The sequence below is a fragment of the Struthio camelus genome, chromosome 2 (assembly GCF_040807025.1).
Source record: "Struthio camelus isolate bStrCam1 chromosome 2, bStrCam1.hap1, whole genome shotgun sequence".
Taxonomy (NCBI): Eukaryota; Metazoa; Chordata; class Aves; order Struthioniformes; family Struthionidae; genus Struthio; species Struthio camelus.
The window spans coordinates 31,388,541-31,413,121 of record NC_090943.1 but is presented as its reverse complement, the minus strand read 5'-3'; the positions used below and the strand labels follow the sequence as shown (position 1 = coordinate 31,413,121).

Below are 24,581 nucleotides of genomic sequence, written 5' to 3'. Positions count from 1 at the left end.
ACAAAATAGTTTGGAGGTATTATCAATGTTTTATACAGTAGCATTGTATCATTTTTTTTATAGCAGTTTCTCATGCATTTTAGACGGGATATTTTTCACATTCAGAGAACGTTTCTATAGTATGAGGAAGATAAAGTCCTTTGCGTTAGCAGAGATTAAGTAATCACGATAGAAGCAACTTGTCAAACAACAGAAGCATTTTCAACAACAAAAATCTACTTAACAGTGCACGGCACAACTCTTTCCTTACATGATCATTAAGCTATGATTTAGGCAGCTATTATACCGATCACAACACTTCTTATTTGTTTCCACGTATTTGACAAAAAATAGAAAAAAAAATCTACTTCTGAAAGACAAATGCAAACAACAAATTTTTTTAAAAAATATTTCTCTTACTTTAACAAAAACCCTCAAATGGCAGAAATGAATATCTACACCACTGTTAAAAAGTAAGCGGGGAGGGGAGGAGGAGAAGAATGCAGTTTGGAGATTGAGTTTTTTTAGTGAAGTGGAAGTGAAAATAGAAGAGAGAAACCCCTGTCACTTCCCTCCCAAAATTAATGCAAACAGTGACATTATGATGCTTTCTTATGCTGCAGCTTTGCACATCAAAAAATCTAAATTCCGTTGAGCCTGACACATGGAAATTTGTGAAATGATGATGGGAAGAGATGAATATTAGAAATTGAACACCTTCTTTTAATAAATGAAATGTCATAAAGCTGAAGGTCTCACAAACAGGGCTCAAAGCAAACATACTGATAATACAAATCTATTTTTATTTTTAAAATTCATCTCAATTTCTTTGCTATATGAGAGAGGAAAATAGAGATAAAAATATCTGAAAAGATTTTATTTAAAAGATAATGTTACTATGAAAGTCAGGACAAATTTGAAGCCTTGTTCAATTATCATGTTATAGAAGAATTTGACTGGCTTAATTGTGTTATGCTACACATATTCAGAGTGTCAGCTTGTAAGATGAAAATACAACAGATTCAGTCTGAACAAGACGACAGTCATTCTTATAACCACATTAGGCAGGAACAGAATTTGGAAGAAAGCAGGATCTTTTGCATACAAAAAGTTTACTGTAAAAATAGCAAATTTAAGTCTTGCGCTGAAAGAACAAGACTACAATGTTTCATTAAAAAAAACAAACAAACAAACACGGCAGTTCCACTCATGCTGTTTATAGAGGAAAAATCATTCAGTTATTAGCTATTTTTAGAGTTTGGCCTGTTTTTACAGATCTAGTCTGTCTAGTATGTCTACACTCTGTGATAAATTACTTCTTGAAATTTTAGCAGAGAATGAAACCTCTTTGAGCTTGAGAAACATGAACCTTAGCTTTAAGATGACATCTATGCTCTGGAAATTTGAATAAATCGCAAAAGTTTTGAAAGATATACTGGAAGTGGAAAATAGGAAAACTGTTCTTATTCTGGAGAAAAATGACAGTATATATGAACAATAAATTGTTTGTTAAAAAGCTTCAAAGAATATCTTCCAGGGAGTACAACTACTGAAAGTTTGTCATTTGCAACCACCCAAACACCCTTCAATTAGGACAAGTGAAAAATCTACTTCTGTAACATACATAAAAATTGATAGATTTTCTGTAATTAAACTAATTAATTTTATGCATTACACACACATATGTGACTAATTTTGTATCATTATCTAGTAATTCTGGATGAAAAAAAAAAAACAGTCAAGACGTGCTGGATCAATATCGAATGAGCGTGCTCAGGAATATCAATGAACGTTCAAATCCTGAATCAGTGTCCATGTGATACCGGTCAGGGACTCCAAAGCTCATCTTCTGTCCCACGCCAATGCCTTAACAGCATCACTCTACACAGCACAGTTACTGCCAAAATATTCTGCATTTCAGGAAAAAAAAACAAAACAAAACACCAAGCCTAATATAATTTTTAGCCCTTGTTTGGTTAAACTCATTTCCCAGCATTTCATATGCTAGCAAAGGTTGCCACTGCTTTTCAGTGATCTGATTTCAGTAGAAAGAACTTGTCCGTGTTGACAGCCGCCAAATATTTTCTCAATGAAAGGCCAATATTAACAAATAGGTTTTGATTTATTGTACTGTCTATCAACAGTTGTGCCATTGGTCCCATTCTGTCCAGAATGGGCAAGGGCACAGAACACGCTAGTGGTCAGTGAAAGTGACGTGACCTACTTTTATGAGAAAACATGAAGCAACCTACTTTTATGAGAAAACATGAATCAAATGACTATTTTAGCGTTTAATCAGTAGCACTTCGAAGAAACGGAACATACAAATTTTTAAACAAAAGTATGCCATAGCACTTTGCTCTGTGATTAGAACTGATAGTGTACTTTGGGAACACCATGTTGAAGCAGATAAAAATTAATACTTTCAAGTTTTATAGTCATGATATGCTCTTCTTTTAAAAATAACCCAACCTGAAATGAGGACGGGCTTTAAGTTACTTTAACACTTTTAAGTTTATTTTTAAAATATTTAAGATGTAGAAATATTGCTTGGAAAAAACTTTCAGGCTGCTGAACTGGGAAAATCCTTAGTGTTAAGCACCTGGAATCAGCTTCTAGTAACTTGTGAGAAACTGTTACTTACTAACTCTAAAATCTTACTAAAATTTTGCTAAGTCTACAATCACTACCTCCTTTTAATGTTTAGAAATATTCATTTAATTAATTTGTGCTTTCTTTAATGAATTAGCTTTTAAGAAGTTTTTAAAATTTTTTCTGATCAGTATGTATAATAGTACCTTTTTAAACAATTTCAAAATCTGTGTTTATATATTTCAATTCAAATTCTTATCAAATGCTGAGCATCAAAAGGATGAAATAATGAAGTATGAACTCATGTGATGTAGCATCACGTAGATAAGCTAGATCACTCCACATCCTCAAACATGATATAAAACACTGAACATACAGAATAAAGTCATACTAAACTACACAATGTTTAAATAAATACATATTGATAAAGTATATGACCCTGCCTAGCTAAGCATCAGACCTCCTGTAAAGTCTAAAGTTAATAATCATGAGTAAATGACTACCAGTGGTAAACAAGTAGAAAGCAAAATGAAGTATCAATTACTTTTAACTGTTTCCTGCTTACTGTTTTAAAACAGGATTAAAATCAGCACTTTAAAATCGCTTTAAACAAAACCTTCCACCCTGCACAACGTGTCAAGGAATTTCCTACACTACCCATTTTCTCACTTTTTCTTTTCACATAACTTCACATTATATCCCCTACACATATCTCAAAAGTACCTGGTCTCTGTATAAAAAAAAAAAAATGTACTTTTCTTCATGGCTTAATCAAAAGATTAAAAATATATTCAAAACAGCAGGGGCAGGGTAGAATCTGCTGAATTCAAACTTAGATAACGGTCTGTCTTCTATGCTCTCCACTGACCCTGAAAAGAATATATAAAGGCACAGCTCATGATGAAAAGAACGTGATCAATACAGCTCAATTTATCTGCTATAACTGCATACTCCAGAATTTGCCTTAGCTAATTAGAAGTGAAAGCTAAGTTTGTGATCAGAGGTACAACTGAAGCATGAAATTCACAGCAAAGATAACTCAGAACTTTGAAATAAAACGATTTACTACCTAACGTGACCTGTTCTGCCTTAACACCTACTGAGAAGTACAGTCTTGCATCCTTTGGACTGATGGCTTTTAGTGAGCCTTTTCAACTTGGTTAAAAAGCAGAAAAAAAAATTATTTCCACGTAACATGACTATGTTGCAACTTTACATTTAACCAAAGAGCTCAGAATCCCCATGAAATAATTAAAATCCAAAATCACACACTATTAGGCTCAGAATATTAATTAGGACAACAACGTTTCTGAGCTTTTCAGCTTTTAAAGGAAATCTCTACTAATTCAATAAACTAATTTACTGAACAAAATCCAGATTTAGTCATCTTAAGATACAAGAAAAAAGAGATTTCTCTTTCATGCATCAGCTATCTTAGTCTGCATACAACTGTCACAGTTGACAGTGACACAGAAAGATAAATAAAATCTTAAGTTTTCCTGATAAAAATTGTTTTAATTATTTTTACAAGGAATTCTCGTAATATTCTGATTTGGTACCTTAACATTCAGAGAGACTATGACTCCTGGAGATGGTGCAAATTAGCTTCTTGCCAGATAAAAACTAGTTCTTTATTAACATGTTTCAGGACAGCTTAGAAACTCATCAAATGCTAACACAACACAGTGGCACACTAGTTTTATGATGATTTAGAATTCATCACCTCTACCGTATTGTCAGTTCTCCATGGTATCACTCGCCCTCTGTTCTGCTCCACTGGCACCAAAAGCATTTTAATCCAGTGGGAATCTAACCGGTATCCTGTAATCCTGTAAGTACAGTTATGCATATGCTCTTGCCATTGCAGATCTAAGTCATAAAAAGTAAGCCCAAGTGATTGCCTAAATTGCAGTAAACTGATCTACTCCTTACAAGACTATCAGGCCAAAGTATTTTTCCTAAAGGTCTAGATAGAAAAGTTGTATATCTGGGCCCTAAGATAAAAAGAAGGCCAAGTCTTTCATTTCCTAAAGGCAACCTAGACTCTTATAATCTATTTGTACGCTAGGTGGCTAGTAATGAGAAATTTCTACAATGTAACTTAATTTTTTACCTTAAAATATTACTGCTACTAATCTGAAAATAAAGTAATTTAGGTCAGACAATATTAGCAATGTCTAAAACATCTGAAGTTCACAAGCCTCTTCATTTTAAGTCCTACTCTAAGTACGGAGATGGCGCAAGACAACACAGTAACAGCACTCTTACCAGTAACTGTTCTTGGTCTTCCTTGGCATCCTTGTAAGAGGAGGATCCAGGCAACCAAGATGATAATGGAGTTTACAAGTATCACACAGTAACAGTAGGTGTTGATCATGGTTCTTCTTGCAAATTCCACAACTTTTAATGTAGGCAGCAGAAAAGCATTGTAATTACATTTGAAATGACAAAGAATAAACCATACGTCCCGACACATTCCCCAGTTTCAATGAAACTACAATGATGTGGCAATCTTACATAAAATGTGTCACTTAAGTGCACAATAACTTTTTAAGGAACTTTTATCTGTATACAGTACAATATAAAAGGCACCTAATACAGTTAACCTTCGGCATCAAATGGCTTTCAATCTAATTTTTAAAGATTTCCAATCACTACGTAACCACTGGATACTGTGACAAAATGTACCAGTGGTAGATGGAAGAAAATATTACCTTTGCCATCCAAATGCTTAAACAGAAAATTATACAGCTATTATCAGTATTACTAATCATGTGCTTATTTTAACAATGCAAATACCCTGAAACAGGTCTGCACTGTTATTACACTGGGCAACGTATCTATTCCTAAGAAATTTCATTTCTCTTTTTTTAATATTATTTACTAGAATTGCCATTTTAGTTTAGTTATTTCAAAAAGATGTGTGTTCATTAATCATATAATAAAATGAGAGGAAATAAACGATTGGATTTGTAAGCGACAGAACTAGTAAAGCATGACTTCCTATTACTTGTTTGTGTGTGTATGTGTAAAAATTCCCAAATCCTCAGCCTACTCCCATGTTCTCCGCATTTCCACCATTCACAGCACTAGAATTAACTTTTGCTTGTGTAATCCATTTACTGCGTTTAGCCTGCTAGCTGGGCAAGATATTCTGCCCATTTGTTGTGGCTGGATGGCTCACTACTGCCCTCTAGAAGAGCCGCAGATTGTGCTGGTTCTCAGCTGTCGCAAGGGATGAAGAACCAAGATGATAATGTCGCACAGGCTTTCTCTGTGATCCTAGTATATGTTCCACCACTAAACATAGCTCTAAGACCAGTCAGTGGGCTCACAACTTAGAGGAGGGGGGAGAAGGTGACAGAATGAATTAATATATTTTATTTCCTTGGGAGTATGAGGAAATATAAAAGACAAGTTACCCAAAAGCATCTGACAGCCCCATGCCTTGAGCAAAAAGCAAAAATTCTCATATGGCAAGCACTTTACACACCCAGTCACTGTGATTAAACAGCAGCAGCACTGGTTGCAAAATCATCAACACAGATGATTACATTCAAAAGACAGGAAGATCAGCTAAAATTTTTCATATCACAGAGGCAAAAAACCTTTCTATTTCAGCTGTAGAGAGTTACATTTGTTCTTAAAGCACTGCTATCAAATTAACAAAAAAAACTCTTATTGACGTGTGCCAAAGTAAAGAATTGACTATTTCTCAACCTGCCTACAGAAGTAAAATGTATAGAGGACTCTGATCATTTCGTTAATCAAAACTGAAGCAAACAATTTTCTCTTCACAATTTTTGAAACTAACTTTACCTTCATTACATACTTTATCTATTCTGTCAAGACTTCATTACTTGCCTATAAAGTACAGCCGGAAGCGTAGATGTCTTTTGTGTTCCTCCTTCCTTTTTACTCGGTTTTCTTTCCTTAGGAGCACGTAAAATTGCTGGTATGTTCAATTTCTATTGGATTTGAACAAATGCAGTATGTATTAATCTTGGGGAGATTTAGAGTATACTACTCCAATCTCAATATATGAAGAAAAGTTTGATCACGCTCAAATTATCCGTAGGAAATTGCTAAGCTACTAATTTCACAGACAAGAGCCACTACAGATGTTTATGTTACAAAATCAGATTGGTACAGAGCAGTATTATAACCATTTTTGAATTTAATAAAATGAGATCATATTTTGAAATACTAGCCTTTAACTCAAGAGAGACAGACAGACAAGGATGCCTAGAAAGCTGAAAAAGGAAAAGGTAAATTCACTAAACCGGCAGAAGAATACTAAGGCACTTCATTTTCCCCAACATCCCTGCTACATTGGTGCTCCATAGGTTAATTAGAAAAATTATCTTATTTGACCAAACTCTCCACAAAGCAGACAAGATTCTCTTCGGGTTTCTACTAATCTGCAGTATGCTAGCTTCTCGACAGCAAACATCTATCAAAGTCATTTCTCAGCAGCCCCATGGGCCTGCATCTGTTCAGCCAACTGGAAAAAAAATGTCATGCAAGCTGTGCAAATGAATTCTACTGAATTTTTTTTTTTACTTTAGTGACGTTTGCGCCAGGAACTATATTTGTGAATACTTTTTCTCCCTTTTAAGATGACTTTGAAAACAAAATCTTGATCCAAGAGATAAACCATACAAGAATCTTTTTACATAAGTACAAATGAGAGGCTGACAAATAGAACCAGAAGAAAAAAGCCTACTGTAAGAACTATTAACGCATAAAGAAGGGGTAGCCTTCATTTTCCAAACAGTACAAACACAGCAGTATCAAAGGGCATCACAAAATTATGACCCAATTAAATAATGTCTGAATTTTTATAATGACCTATTTCTTGTTTAAAATCATGACTGGAAATCATTTCAATATCTTTCTGACAGTTAAATTACCCATCGTCATATAATACCTTGGACATACAAGACACATGAGCACATACGTTCACTGTATGAATATGTCACATACAGACGTATGCAAGAATCTCTCTTTTCTTCATATATGTCAATGGCAGCAGAGTTAATTGCTGGCAAAAGGAAGTAATTCAAATCTTCTCTTTTCTTGGACATTTATATTCATTTGAACAAAACTATTCTTCTCCATCCAGTTAAAAAATGTCACACATACAGTGCAGTTTTAAAGATGTATATCTTACAAAAGCCATTCGGTTATCGTATCATTTGAAGTCTACAGTAACTAAAGATAATGTGGAGACAAAAACAGTAGGATTAACTCATGCTTCATGTTAAGCGTCATCGCAAATGACAGGTCAATCAGTTAACGGCAAATGAAAGAATTTTGCAAACAAGATCGCTATTACAACAACAAAATTAAACTACAGGTTCCCACTAGGTAGTTTGCAGAAGTACAGATGTATTTCAGTCAGGAATCATTATGCCCAGAGGACAGCCTGAGCCTGATCAAATCGATTTATTCGGCCGTAAAAGTGACAGATAGAAATGGAAAGGCCTGTTCTTGGAACACCAGATCTGCACATGAATAATAGGGAAAAAAACCAACCTGCCCAATGATTCTACCCAGCAGAGCCCAAATGCCTTGCCCTTCGTTTCGTAGTTTTCCATTCATATTTTGTAGTTCTTCCAAGGATTCACACAGCTGAAAAGTAAAGAACGAAAAAAAAAAAACACACAGGAAGGATAAAGTCCATTAAAGCCTATTTAATAAAAGTTATTCAACCTCTTACCTATAGGGTGTGCTTTACTTTATTGGGGGATTAAAAGGCAATGAAACTCATGGCAATATAGCTGTGATCAATGCAATCATTTAACAATCCAACCGAACTAAAATGAAAACTTGGGCAGCCATCTGTTTTGTAAAGAAGATCTGAAATAATTCAGTACGAAAATAAGGTTCCATAAAGACCATCTGAAAGCAAAATGAAAATACAGCAATATCTTGTACGTGTTGACTATACTACTTAAGCTGCAAGATGAAGACAAATATCTACATAAATGAATAACACAAATATCTACATAAATGAGTTAAACTTTTCTATTGTCACACCAGAACTTTACATATAAGTCTTTTTTTAGAAAGCAAAATACTATCAAAGTTAAGAAAAGTAATACTAAAACAGTACAGGGGTTTTATTTATCCTTTTTTCTTCACCTTATTATATTCCACGTGAAGCTTTTCTTGTTCATTTTCTAATTTATCCTTGATATTCTTCTGTTCAGCCATATTCTCCTGGATTTGAATCATGCGCATATTTCTCTCTATTTAAAAGAAAATCTCATTATTTTCTAGCCTCGGCTATATTTTCAAGTTTTACATAGTGAAAAGAATGAATCAATGAAATACAAAGCATAAAACCATAACAACACAAGTGTATAAGCTATACAGACTGAGTAGAATGAACAGTCATTCATAACATTTATTTTTTGCTGCATACGAAAACTTAGAACAGGCTAGTTATTCACATGATGACCTTTGATCACCAAACAAACCCAAAGACAAAAGCATGCTGCTTCACACAGAAAGGGAGGAAAATATAAGAAAAAACGTGATGCCAAAAGGTACCTCATCTTTCACTCCCTTCTTAGCAAAAACACTCCCTCCTGTTTATATTTGAAGGATTTTCTTTTTTTGTAAAACTTCTTTAAAAAAATTACTAACTTGCTGCATAAATTGAGATACTGAGCAACGACATATCTAAACTTGAAGTCATAATTCATATGTATCTACTAATAACAAAGAAATGCAAATAAAAGACAGAAAAAAACCAATAAATTAGCACAGTACAAATATAGCAAAATGGTGATTTTTTCATTAAAAAGAAACAAGAAATGTTAATCCTTACCGAGGTAATAATTCACAAAATCAGCAGTCAGAGCTGGTTGCTTATGTTTTCTTCTTCCATCAACACTGGAACTGGTATCTGAAGTATCCACTGGAAAAATGTCTGTACTAATGCCCATTAATTCAGCTTTGCGCATAAGTTTACGTATGGCTGAAGCACTGCTAGTAAGTGGCCGTGGTAACTTCTCCCTGGGGACCCAGGCCTGAGGCCTGGTAGTACGAGCCAGCTCTGCCTTGGCACGATACTGCTGTAGTCTGGCATTGATTCGAGCCTACAATAAATTCCATAGATTAAAAAAAAAGAGAGAATAAAGCAAAACCATATATCCTTTTGGAACACATCTGCATTTTAATTTCTTTTAAAAAAAATGCATAACATAATCATCACCATTTTCATTCTGGAACTCTATGACTCAAGAAACAGACACTGATGCAGACATTTGATTTTACCTTAAAAATTCATATTTACGTAGCATCATCCTTTTATTAGGTTTTAGAATTAAATTGGAAAAACATTCACACATGTCTTGAAGAGATTACCTACTGAAATTAATATTAATGACTGCTGGCAAAAAACCTTTCTAGTAGTGGTAATTTGATGGCACTGTGAAAATGCACTACTGCAAAGAACTTTGGCTGACCTATCAAAAATGTATTTATATATACTCTTATTGTTCTTACAGATTAAAAGTTTGAGGGTGGCATTTTTGCCGTATTTGTCCTCTTTCTGTAGGAACTTCCTCTGTCAATGCCGTATCTCTTTATAAACCATTAAACTAGCTCATTATAACATGCCAAAAAAATACAACCAAAACAGAAGTGAAAAAGGCAAGAGAAGCTCACGATATATGTTGTGGATGACATCTGTATATTTGTGACCATCTAGGAGACCAACCTCAGAAGATCAAAGTTGGTACAGGCACTCAAAAAATACTGTCTTGCAGGAAATCTATGCAGTGGCAATTCTGGCAGAAAATGACATCAGCCTACAAACCTTCAGTGGCAAAACTCCAGCAGACTATCACAAGTTGTTTACTTGCCTGTATAAAGGAAAAGCTAAACTAATCCAACTGCTGCAACGTATGGTATGAGATATTCCTGAGAGAAAAGTAAAAAAGCGTGCATATATGTGCTATGTTTAAGCATTACGTTTTGATAGCATTGCTGAAGGTAATATTACAGACACAGCTAACACAGCATATTACCCTACTAGGTGTTGAACATAATGACCAAGAAACGTGACAAATATGGCTTGCATGCCAGACCTAACCCCGAGGGCTTTTTTGTTGATGCCACAGCAGCCAACAGATCCACCAAGGGCTGCCACGCGGAAGCTTTAGTCTCCATTAGAAGGAAGGAGGACGGCTGATAGCTTCCTCGGCCAAGATGCTTCCGCACTGATTACACGCTCAGTTCTGAAACCCCTGAAGTCATTGAAGATGTCACACAACTGTGTGCTCAGAGCGGCATTCCAGAAACAGCTGAGGCAGATTAGCATGGCTAGTCTAAATGAAAATCTGAATTCCAAACTTGGCTTTAAGTAATTTTCAAAAAACATTTTACTCATAAAGTAGAATGTACATTTTCTTTCCTGATATAAAGTATTTTAATACACAATTTCCTGATATAAAGTATTTTAATATACAATATCTTCCAACAACCGATAATACTCCTTAGACAGCTTTATGTAATATACTACTCAGAGGAATTTTCTTTTTTGGGCCACAGGACTTGCCAAGACCATAGGCTCGGCTCTTCCTCCCCTGGCTACAAGCTACCAAACACCCATTTTTTCTCCTCCAAAACTGTGCTTCAGAAACCCATTTTCACAATAGCAACTAAATAATTTAGACTACGTACTTATTTACGTTAGCTCCATCTCTGTACACCAAACTTGTGCCTATAAAGTCCTGTGGAAGTGAGCTTTTGTGTGTGCATATATACACATAAGTACACTTATACAGAGAGATGGAGAGATCTCAGCTTCTCCTCCTTTTTAACCCAGTGCAGGATGCAGTAAAACATAGACTCATCAGTTTTCATTGTGGTCCACATTTCATCCTTTCCGTATCTCCAGAAGGTTTTGGAATCATCTTAATCTTTTTTTCAGACTAAGTTATCTCACGATTCAGATTCTTATTTCCTAGACAAAAATCACACCAGTAAAATTAATCCTCTTCGTTGAACCTGGACTTGTCCAGGTAATGTGTGGTAAGCTATCATGTGAACGTGTGCCTACTTTGTGTCAACTCCCCAGGCATTTCTAGTACATGCTAAGAACCCTTTACAGTTCTGCATTTTTATAATGCACAGACACCAAAGACAATAATTACCTCAAAAAATCTCAATCCATATAACTTGGCATAGAAACGCATTTTTCCAGCATCCCCTCTGTTTCTGCACATGTAGACTGACACACACATACAACACTACACCAAACCTGTGCATCACCAGAACTATCAACAGCAAAATCCTGTAGTAAGACCCCATCCTCTTTGTTTTCTTTTACAGAATGTGTGTGAGTTATCAAACTTATAGGAAGATGTCTATGACACCTTGTCTAGTAAAGCCACCTGCAGTTTTCAACATTCATTCTTCTAGTTTTTGCTTCTAATATTTAGTCTAAATAATTCAGAATACAAAATCTAAGTGGGCTTGGTTTTGAGGAAAGAGGAGAAAGAGAAGCAAACGCATGGCACTCGTTATCTTTGATACAGCGTTGCAAAACAAACGCAAGGATCTAATTGAAACACAGGGCCGAAAACAGAGCTAGTAAGCCCTGTTGGACCCAAACTGACTTTGCACAATCAGCATTTAACATTATGCCTGGTAGTGTGCAGATTATTGTGATTTTCCCGTTACATAGGGGTATTTCACATAATTGAGAGCTAAGCGTATTCAACAAGAATTACCTAACCAGTTTAAGTCACGTAAGATCAAGCTCTATAGCCCAGAGAAATATTTTGTTCAAAATTCTTCTATGACAGTTTGTTCATGGGCATTCTCAAAACCATTAGGTCATTTTAAATCGATCCTCTCTTTTCCTATCAAAGATCTCTGTAGAACTAGAAAGTCATGATTTTATTTTCAAATAAAAATTAGATCATATGAAGATTTATTTTCGGATCGTTACCCTACTGTTCTCCCTTCAGAAAACGACGTGTTCACTCCCTCAAATGCCTTGCATTATTTACCATGTATCTGTCAACTTCTACCACAAATTAGGTAGGATTCAGATCCTTCAGATAACGAGCTACTTTTCTACAAAAGCATTATTTTTCTACAGAATCCAGTTCAGCCTCAGCAGTGAATGGCAAGGTAGGCCACAAATTTGTCAATCAGAAAATATAAAGTACATAAATTCAGGTATACTGAGGCAAAAAGATTCCCTCAGAGCTATTACAAAGACTGAAATCTTCATATTAACAGGATATTAACCAGTTGAGCTAGTTTTATGTGAATCAGTCCTCAGACAGGCATACAGACTTAGACTTTGCCTAAGATTTTCAGATAACTATTCAGCAACATAGACTACTGTACCTAATGCCAATTTTTTTCTAGGAAATTTTTACTATGAAAAAAACCCTGTAGGTAAAATTCTACTTGGACCTACAGCAAGTGAAGAAGGGTCCAACAAGAAAAGACTTTAGGCAAACTAAACTCTTCTGCCAAGCTCAAAAATTACAGGGGAAAAAAAGCAGACTTTTACTGAACACAGAAGTAGAAACACACCTCATTTCTTACCTAGTTGTCTTTTTTGTTAAGGATTTTGAAGAAAATGTTTCAAAAAATCCCTATGAATTAAAATGAAAAATTACCAACGTTTTGCTACATAATTGAAAAAATCCCTGCATTTTTTGTAGTAATCCCATCCCCTTCACTTCTTTCTTAACATAGACGATTAACACAGATGCAGTCGTGGCATGAATACAATACCTGGGCTTCTGGCGACAGCTGTTTCTCTCTTTCCTGCAAGGACATTTTACAGTAAGATTGCAATGCCAAGTAGTTCTTCCGCTTCCATTTTCTGTCTAACCTGTCCGCATGCTGTTTACAATAAGCAAAAAAAGGATCAGCTATATCCTGTTTCAGAGAAAACAAAGGGGAAGGAGGAAGATAAAGTAAGTCTTACATGGGGAAAAGGCTGTAGGCAGCACAAAACCAACATTCTGGCAAGCAGTTCATATGCAAATAGGCATATTTTTAAGAAAAACTAATATGTATGTTTTTAATTTAATTTTGTCAAGTTGATGTAATCACCCACATAAAGTGTTTTTCAGTCTTTTCCATTGTGTGACCCTAAACATTTTTCAATGTATTAACAAAAAAGAAAAAAAGCAGTCATACACACACACAAACACACACACTTTCTCTCTCTCTCTTCTCCAACTGTCAGACAGTGACCTACTGAAAACAGATCTATTTACTTAGTAACCCTTCATGACCTTAAAAATTTAGTGCACCAGCAGTGTACCAAAGATCACAGTTTGACCAGAATAAAAATTCAAGTGGATTTATCAAGAGGATATACTGACTTAACCATAATTCAGGAATAATTTTTAGGGTAAGTAGTAAAATTGATAAAAATCTGTTTTATTCATCTTTCGAAAAGGCCTGTAAACTCCATTAGTTATAATTTCAACCTGCAGTTCTATTGTCTTGCTATCGCATTTAGGATTACAACATATACATTAGTACAAGTTTAATACACATTTTAAGGTGGAAAGACCAGCAAATGCATGTACCTAGCAGAAATTCCATTAAGTTTTTGAACAATCAGGTTACACACAATTTATTAGGGGCAACAACATTTAGGTGACTACGCAATTTTCCTATGTATCTGTCTCACAGAAGAAATTTATTTTGTGAATGCTCTAAAAGGAATTACTTAGAGGTCTATTTTTTCCAGAAACAAAAGGGAGAAATATTCAGCGTAAATAGTGCAGGACTTCCTCAGTCAATAAAAAACTAAACTGTGCACCTATGTACATAACAGGTTTAATCCAAACCATAACATCAGGATGAATTTTGGCAAACTAAACGTATTTATACCGTAGAAATGAACTCTGAAATAGTATTTTTTTAATCTGAATTGTTTTAATCATATTACAGAAATAAAGCTAGTAAGAGCATGTATTAAAAAATTACCGTTAGGTTACAAATGCTTGCTTTTTATTCTGATTCCTAAGTGCAATGTTATCACATAAAGTCATATATCTGTATCAGAATTAAAGAAAATATTGGAAAACCTGTATGAAAAAACGGTATTAAAAATGTAGCTTATTTCTGAAGACAGTCCTGGATGGGGGAGAGAAAGAATATTATGCTACATACTACATAAACAGCTAAGTAACTATATCAACTTAGGTGAAGTGTAAGAAGTAGGTTTAGAATTCATCTCTGTATTGACCAAAGTATATTAAGCTGACAAGGCTAACTTCTGTATTACCCTTCTCTCTTCCTTTTATGAAGCCATTTGAAAAGGTGATCAGTTGGGCAATTTGATGAACAAAGAGATCTCCCCAGTCAGAGTCTTCATTTGGCCTATGACTTCCTAACGATTTACAAAAATTTTTTTCAGGATTACTGAGCAAAAAGTGCACAACTTCAGGTCTTCCTCACAAACCTGAGTTGTAACTCTTTCATTCTATCCATTATATACATATATCATACCCACCTCTTCTGCTGCTGCTTCTGAGAGTAGGCCTTCCTTCTGAGCACAGGTCACATGGAAATAAGCTCTGCACATCCCAGCATCGCAACTAATGCAAACACCAGTTCTGGCAAAACGAGGATCTTCACAGAAACTGCATTCCTTTATATAGCAGGGTGCAAAATGCCACAGTAAATATTTTACATATCTTTTGCCTATCATTTGATAATTTACATCCTGCATGTAAAAATAAACAGGTAGGTTTACTCCTATATGGTACAGAGATAAAGTATGCTTCTAACAGCTGTCATTACTTAAAGCGCCTCGCCATTGCCTGCAATTGATTTCATTTTCACAAGTAACGGACAAGTATTCAAACAGCCTAAGCAGCGTGTTAGATGAATTTTTAGATGAACTGCCATGCCTAATATTCCCCTTCAGTGCAGCCACTAAGTACCATCATAGTGATTTATACATACTTAATTATATAAGCATGGTATCATAAAACAAGATTAGCACTCAGCAAACGTTCAGTTGTTCAGCTGTCATCACCAAATAAGCAAAAATTCAGAGGACAGCCAACAACAACCAGAAAAAGATCAGTACTCTACATGACTTAGATAATTACACAGGTGTCACTCTCATAAATGACAACTGAGGAGCAAATGTATGACAATGCAGAAAAATATACTTGAGGATGATAACTTTCAGCAAAAAAAGTTGTGGTTCACCTAAACACAGCATTAAGGCTACAGCTACATGCATGTCTGCAGGCACAGCTGTCCACAACACAGCAAACTGACAAATGGTAATGCGACCTAGAAAAAAATAAACTTATTTTTCAGCCAAATAAGCTCCACAGTCTTGTTCACCACAAACTCATACCAAACAGCTGTGTCAGCACAGTATGGTCGTGAACATGTGAGCTGGAACAAGCATATGGGAACAAGGGCTTCTTAAGCAGTACTGTTGCCCAGTGCACAAAGATAACCTAAAATTAGGTAATCATACACGTTCACACTCTGAGTACGGAGCAAAGCTACATATCAGCTGCAGAAAGTATCTCCATGCAGCAACAAGAGAAACTCCAGCAACAACAGAAAGGGACAGCACAGAAAATGCAGTGACAGAAGAATCCCAAAACATCATATATTCTATCCTAAAAGGGCACCCTTTAACCATGCAACAGCAACACGTAACAGCTAATACATGAAGTAAAGAAGAATTAAACCAGTGTTCTGGGGTAAATTGAGTTAAGTAGGCTATAACTTCTCCACTGGGTACAGCAAACAAGGTTTGGTTACAACTCTGCTAGAGTAATGACTCCACATCTGTGTAGTCCACTACTCATCTTACTCATTTTACAGTAATAAAACATGCCTGAATTCTTAGCCTTGCTCCTATATAGCAGTCAGGTTAATAAAAACAAATTGCATGATCAATTGCCAACAATAATTTTTAGGGTATTGATAGCTTGCTCTGAGGTTTCTTAAACATTTCTAAACAATGTTAGGCCCACACAAACAAGCTTCTGATACAGATATGTTGCACACTGGCTACCCAAAGTGTGTATGAAATATTTTAATTTAGTACTCACCTTGACAAATTAGCATTCCAGAACATGATTCTGACAATGCATAAGTTATGCATTAAGAGGAGCAGCAATACAACTATCTTTCCTCACACTAGCCTGATGGATATGGCTTCTCCACAATGTCCCAGCAGGTACAGCAACAACATTTAGGTGTGTAAGACAACAAACTACTGAATGCTGTTCAAGTTGAGAGTCCCAACATTGTCATGTTTTTTTTAATATGGCTTTGCAGAAAACCTTTTATACTCATTGTTAGCTTATGATTATAGGGAACCTAAAATAATTCCTAGTGTGTGTACTTCTGTCTCTTTCTTAATACACCTCCCTTTCCACTTCTCCATTATGCGTCCCATACATCCTCCTCTCCTTCCATCCACATTTTGGCAATAAGCCACTGACCAACAGTAAAAGAAAGTAATTAGCACTTCCATAAACAAAATAAGGGAAATGGGGGAAGGGACAACAATGACAAAAATTATGGAGTCCGGGGGTAGGAAAAATGAAAAGACAGGAGGAAGAGCAACGGTATAACAAACATGAACAAACTTTATCATATTTGCAGTCCTGAACCTCACTGCATTTGCTATAAACAACAGATACAAAGTTGGAAAGATATATATTATTCCATTATATGTAAAAATATAAAATAAAACCACTGGTAGGTAATAAACGTCTTCTAAGCTTACCTTGGCACCGTACTTTGAGTAATTCATCTCTGTAAGTGTCACTGGCCGTAACTTGTCAATATCTCCAAATGCTACTCCTGGAACATAGAGGGCACAAACAATATGGACCCACCTAAAACAGCAGACAAAATCAGATTACTGTTATCAACATTTTGTTCCTACATTATACTCACTTTCTGCAGATTTCAAAGTGGTTTATAAATGTTACAGATGCTGTAACAAACGTATCTAAAGGAAAGTACACTAGAAGCAGGAAGATAATGCAAAGTTCGATTCAGCAGCTCACATACTAAACCAGGGTATGGCTTTCAAAGCAACTTGGATGGTTTTGCCTGACTGGATCTCTCTCAAGGCCTTGGCTAGCATTGCTCTTCCGCTCTGATGGTTCTTAGCTGGGGTTCCACACTGCTGTTTACGTAACACGAAATCTATATGAATTTGACATTATTTTTAAAAAGTGAAGGCACAGAGATTCCTTCCATTACCAAGGTGGTGGGGGTGGTTTACAATTTTAAGGGCAGTTACAGTAACTGTGGGCTTTAGGCATATAATCAGGAACTACCACCACCACCCACCATCAGTCAGATTTTGCAGTGTTACAGTTACACCCGTTAGTTTCACCAAAACTAGCTAGTTTTATGCAAACATGGATAGGAGGTGCATTTACATATAAACATATTTGAACTGTATTACAGAACTGTCTATCTGAAGCTATCAGATGAACAGAGTGCTATTTAACTATATTCTTATTCATCGGTCATAAACAAACTGAATGGTAATAGATTCAAAGCTTCAGCACTTAAGGGCTTGAAATGAGATGGCATCAATCTGGGACCTCAGTGTCTAGTAGTTACATGTGACACAACCAAAGACATGGTAAAGGCTTCAGCCTCAATCTGCTTTTGACAGACATCATCTTAACCTGCTGAAACCCTCAGCTACCAAAACACAGCCCTGCAGCAGAGGACATATTTTCTTCCTCTTCAGCAGTAATCACTTCCCGAAACAGCCAACTCTCATTATCATAAGCCACCAGTTTATGACAAACTCAAAACTTGCTCTACAAAGCATGCACAACCTAAGTCAACTTTGAGATAGACTACTCCAAAAATGAAGTGTTCCTCAACAAAACAATCTTGCTGTTGTATCAGAATGCCAGAAACCATTTGCCAGCTCTTGCGTAGTTACTGGGTGGTAGCAAGAAGTTACAGACAATAGATCAGGATTGTTACTTCAATGCTGTCTTAAAAATATACAAGAAAACAGACTTACACTTGCAGGGGTTTTTAGATACTACTTTCAAACTGTGAACACTAAGATCACATGTGATATAATCAGAAACAGTAGATGCAACTGAGTCGAAACATTGTGTTTCGCTCTTAGTACTTATTTCAGCACTATGCTCTTCCCAGTCATTAACATTAAATAGTAAATACATCACTAGTGAAGACCAAAACTTCTATGTATAACACATCCTCATCTAGTCCCTGTATTCAAGAAACTACAAGGACTTGTGATGATGCCAGAAATGCCTTCTTCCCTTGTTTCTTTCATTACCCACGCCCCCAATCTCCTCAAATGCTAACTGTTCAACAGAGACCTATTACTACCTACACCACTCTTCCTCTGCGCTGTGCCCTTTTTCTTCCATCTTCTACCACTGTCTCTTTCTCCTTTCTTCTCCCTCCCCTTACTTTTCTTCTGTGTGTGAACAACAAAAAAATCAATCAGGACTGAAGCAAACTCGAAACCCTTGTTCTAGTTACGCTCAAGTTGTTATGGTTGTTATCAATGGACTATCTACAGGTTATTTAAACGCTGAAGCTGATGGTTATACTAATCAAGAGCTAAAAGCATCCCCATTTCTCCTTTTCCTCAGACCAGCAGGTTTTTGACCAGTGAACCTTAGAACTAAAATGCTGGAATTTATAAGATTAAGAAATAAGTTAATGCAATAATTATACACAACTCATATGCCTAAACACAAACCCAAAAAAACAAAACATATAGGGTCTGGTGGTAAACTCAAAAATACAAATATATTTAAGTCTTCATTATAGTTCAAAGAAAACAATGATTTTTCAATGTACTTAGTAGGTTGACAGACTGTATTTATTGTTTTCCCCCAAAATATTTCGTAACTTGATAGCAAAATAATCTCAATAACAATGAGAAATTATCTATAAACCATGAATTCACTTCACTCCATAAGGATTTGCTGAGTAAGTCTAACAAAAGCCACTGATTGATTCATATTCTTATATCTGAGAGTACTCTTTTAACCTGAATATTTGGAAAAAAATTCTTTCATTTTACTATTAAATCACTCAGGTCTGAGATGTTAAATGGTAAATTCACTCTTAAGTATGAAAACTTAAAACTGTGAAAAAAATATACATCCCAATTGTACATTTACACGCAAGATCTATGTTACTCTATTGTTAAAGATTTTACTAGGGTTCTCTACACATACAGAATGGTTTGGTTACAGCACAGTAACTACAGGAAGACTTGAAAAAAAACTTAAAAGTCTTATCTAGATGAGCTATAACCTTGTCTTTAAATAGCATGGTACACATATGCAGCATGCTAGCTGCCAGAGAACAAGCTGGGATTCTCAAGCGTTCTGCCAAACTTCTTGCTGTGCAGACAGGGAATAGAGACCACCACCACTGTGTTTATGACAGTGTAAACATCCCAGCATGCCAGCACAACCCAGTAAGCTAATACAATGCTGCATGTGAAATCAAGACTCTTCTCATGACACTATGAAAACCAAGTCTTGTTTGTCTGACTCCTCACAAAAGCAATGGAGGCACAATATATTCCTATCAAGGAGCAAGGGAGCACTTGATACCACCCCTTCTATACCTCATCCCAAACTGCTGGTGGTTTGGCCAAAACTGTTATCATATCTATAAAAAATATTCTTCTATCTTAAAAAAAAAGTGTGTGTGTGTGTGTGTGTGTGTGTGTGTGTGTGTGTGCGCGCGTGCATGCACATGCACTTTAGTAAATACTATGCATTTACTAAAATAAATGCCTCATTTACACAAGTATATTTTACTCCTTTTCAAAAGGAATCAAGATACTGGTTTTTTAAGCAAAATACCATGTGCAGAATAAGGCCTGTAACCTTGAGATCAAGAGACTGTTTAACTGTTATGAAGAGCCGTGCTGAATTCCATGGGGCTTCCTTTCTACAAGCTGCCATTGATTTAAGATGTGTTCTATGGAACAAATTTGTATAAATGGAAGTGGGAAAAGTTACACATTGTAACAATTACTATTTTTAAAAAATTCAAGGTTTTGGTTGGAGATTCTTGATAGTAAGTTTCAATATAACCTCCTAAATGTACCCTCTAGAGTTCAATATAAAGATATGCATCTTCTACAAGCAGCTGCTTCTCAATTTAATTTGCACAGTTTTTTCATGCTCCACTGGTGTATTAAATGCTGCTGCACTCTGTAGGAGTTTATCTATGATAAACCCAACAGCTGGCTGCTTGCTTCGTACTGACCTTCTCAAAATGTTTTAGTACATGTCACCCAAGTATTACAGTATTACAGATTTAAACTGCCATTTCAGTGTGATTGGCACAGAAGTGTCTCATTTCTTCAACCACCTATATGAGAACTCCAACCTGAATCTTTATTAAAAACATACAGAAGTCAGTCAAGTTCACAGCTGAAGCAATTTCAGCTGCTTTTAATACCAGTTCTAAATATTTTCCTGCTCATTTGTTTAGCTGCACATGTTTTAGAACCTTGTAATTAAGACAAATTGGGTAATCAAAGACGAATAATCTTCCTTGTTACTTTACCATCCATTTAGCTTGGAGCAATGATGACAGATGTTGATTAGGGAAGAAGAAAAAACTCCATACGGAAACAAGGACAGAATTCATATTCTGGGATAACAGCATTTGAGAAATACAATTTCATAAATTCATATTTATGTTTCTGAAACAGAAGATAATTTAAAAAGGCTTCTGTTGAGAAATTAAGCACCTCATTATTCTAACGATTCACCTTTCACGTAGAAACAGAGAAATTATTCCACCTTGATTGTGAAGAGAAATTGAATAGGTCTGTAATTTCATCATGAAATCGTGTAATTTCATTTCCAGCATTGATGCATACAAAGAATATCCTTTAAAAGGTGCCAAGGGGGTCTGCAGCAACAGTGAGTTAAAGGATTCTCCTATTCAGTAGTCTCTCCGTGATAGTTTTTCAAAAAAAGAATGGAATTGAGCTGCAGCTTGCAAACAGAAACATAAGAAAGGACGTTACCTACCCCTACGAGTTTACCATCATGACCCTACCCTTAGCTTGCAGTTGAATTACTGCCCCATTCCCCTTGAGAATTCAAATTTGTAAATAAAAGATATAGAGAAAGAGCATAGGATTTTTCACATGGTATCTAATATTTTTTCTAGTACACAGATTGTTCATCTGGGAGAATAAAACTTTTACTCACGCATAACAGCCATATCGCATTATAAAGCGAGTACAAAAATTAATAAATATAGTAAACTGACATATTAATGTGCGCAGTCACGCGGTTCTGTATACAGAACCAGCAGCACAAAGAAACACTTTCCATATTAACCAAAAGCACACTACCATTTTACAAGGAGAAATTTAAGCAATTTTTTTAAGTGTTAATTGCGATTTCTATTAGTGTCATATAGGTAATTATATCTATAGTGCTTAAACTGTCTTATAGAACACAGGAATATAAGGGCTGAAATAAAATTTCCAGGTGATATTCTCATATTTCCTATTAGATAACTGACTTTAATTTTTAACATTCTTGATACAGCAGCCATATTATTAAAAGAAAAAACAGAAGTGAGAAGTACAATTTGTTTGACTGCATAGCAGTTTTATAAGGGAGACAAAGACATTGCTGAAAGTAAAAAAGATCGGAAATTGAGGACCTGATCCCAGAAAGCATTTAAAAACAAGCACAACTTCAAATATGCAGTCAATATCACTCACTACAAATCCTGACTGACTTGTATAACCTTGTCTTTTATTCCTTTTTTTTTTTTTTTTTGATAAATAGAATATTTTCTTGTACTTCCAATGCCTTCCATTTATAAGATGCATTTAGAAGACAGGGAGGGAGGAAAAGGTTTCCTTTACAGGCTTTATGTATATATTTAGAATGTGTCTTAGCCACCAATTAAGGAGCTGAGCTCTATATATACTGAATGGAGAAAGGTGGGTGCCTCCAGAATTTCCAGCATCTACATTAAATGGTCAAAACTACTGGTATGAGCACTCTCACTGTCTCCTTATTCCTAACACAAACTCAGTTTTTTTCTGCTATGAGGAAAAAACTATGAACTGAGGGAGAAACTTTCAGGCATTAGCAATTTAATCCACAAAAACCCGTATCAATTTATGACGTCATAATACTGTATTTACTCTTTTGAAGACAGACAAGAAAGTATATCATATAAAGCTTTCCAAAACATCATCCTGAGTTCTGCTGCCTTTCTAATGATGGCAAGATCAGTTCATTACAGTATTAGCAACAAAGCAAATCTGTGTAAGATAGGAATAAAAAAATATATAGTGAACACCAAGGAACTAAGAGAACAGAAAAGATGGACACACTTTCGTACACATAACATGACAGTTATATATACTTAAGTCATAACACAAGCAAAAACTTAACAACAAAGATGATACATTTTAACACATTAAACTTTTACTTCACTTTACTTCATAGCCTACAATTTGTGCTAGTATAACTAGGGAACTGTCTGTAATCTAAATATGACTCCCTGTACTTACAACCAGGAAAAAAATAAGAAAATCACTACAGCTAGTGAATGAAGAAAGACCAAGCATATGGTTATATTTTGCTATTTTGTCCTACAAAATATAGCTGAGAGCAAATGGTAATATGTCTATGAATCTACAGTAAGAAAACAGGTTTTATAGTAACAAATTTGGATAATTTTGAAATTTAGAGTATTTAAAGTATTTGTACTAATATTGAATATTTAACTGGATTCTTTCCAACTCATCCATCATCATCATTAAGAGATGTCTGAAATCTTTTGTATTCCTACACCTCAAACATATATGGTTAAATAGCATTAAGAAACCTTCCTCTGAGCAGCCTCATGAACCAATTATATTACATTTCCTTCTTAATATAATCTATGAGATTATATTAAGCTGCAATTTATATAGTTGTGAAATGGTAAAATGTATGGAAACAGAATTGAATTTTGATATTCTTAAAAAAAAAAAAAAAAAAGCAACCCCCCCAACCCAATAACACTAGCCATAAACCAGACATCACTGATAATTCCGCTCTCTTTTTCACTACAGAAAATTATTCACTATTAATGTCCATATTTTAATCAATTTTTTGAATCTGACAGGAATGGAAGACATTATACCAGAATGCCTCTCAAATGAAATCTGAGATCCTAAAGATTTTACTCCATCTCTGGCTGGAAACAGTCAAAAATGAAACCATATTGCCCTGAATCACTGAATCATGGAGGTAGCTTCCATATTTCAAAATAAACATAAGATACTACCAGGTCTGTCTGAATGCCTTTAGCCCAACTTCAACTTAATTTTGCTGCTCTTTTCCATTAACCGATATTAGCGACTGGCAATTCCTAGGTCTCATATGAAAAAAAGCAATGAGCCGTCCTCCCATTTTCACCAGATTTAGAAATCAATAGACTTGAGCAGAGTCTGGACAAAGTTGTGGTGATGTTACCCTGCATGAAGCAGAATACTATAGAAGGAGTAAAGTCTATTATTTTTTCCTTGAATGGGAGCAAACAGTTGATTTTCTCAATGGTTGCAAATTTTTCCGATTCAATATGACAGCAAGTCTGGAAATTTTTTTTTCCCTATGCTGCAGAGGGGATTTCATCATTCTTTGTTGTGCCACTATTAACTAAAGAACAGTACTTCAGTGTTTCACTGCTGTTCAGAAGTAACCATGAAAGAAGCACAATACTAGCAAAGAATAAAATGTAGCTTTCTGTCAGCTGATCACGCTGAAGGAGCAGAACACAAATTCTACAGTGTTTCATAGCAGATACTATCTTGTTAAAAATCTAAGGATCTACAAAGTCCTAAATTGTCTGGGCTCAGTCACTAACAGAGAATTACTGTGACAAGCCACACTAGTTGTCCTTGCTAGAACAAATACCATCCAGCAACGAGGCTCAAGGGAATCAAACCCTGATTTTCT

At 35.4% G+C, this 24,581-nt stretch overlaps 1 protein-coding gene across 20 annotated transcripts in view; it reads right to left on the bottom strand.

The window, feature by feature from the left end:
* Positions 1-24,581, bottom strand: part of PHF14 (PHD finger protein 14) — a 171,923-nt gene that overhangs the window by 117,219 nt on the left and 30,123 nt on the right. For all 20 annotated transcript variants that reach the window (XM_068934959.1, XM_068934958.1, XM_068934966.1 and 17 more), the window contains exons 6-13: positions 17,342-17,453; positions 15,086-15,223; positions 13,345-13,491; positions 9,410-9,680; positions 8,719-8,825; positions 8,110-8,205; positions 6,436-6,539; positions 4,840-4,971 (exon numbers count right to left, since the gene is read on the bottom strand). In XM_068934959.1, coding sequence (XP_068791060.1) covers positions 4,840-4,971; positions 6,436-6,539; positions 8,110-8,205; positions 8,719-8,825; positions 9,410-9,680; positions 13,345-13,491; positions 15,086-15,223; positions 17,342-17,453 — 1,107 coding nt within the window. The remainder of the gene's footprint in view (positions 1-4,839; positions 4,972-6,435; positions 6,540-8,109; positions 8,206-8,718; positions 8,826-9,409; positions 9,681-13,344; positions 13,492-15,085; positions 15,224-17,341; positions 17,454-24,581) is intronic.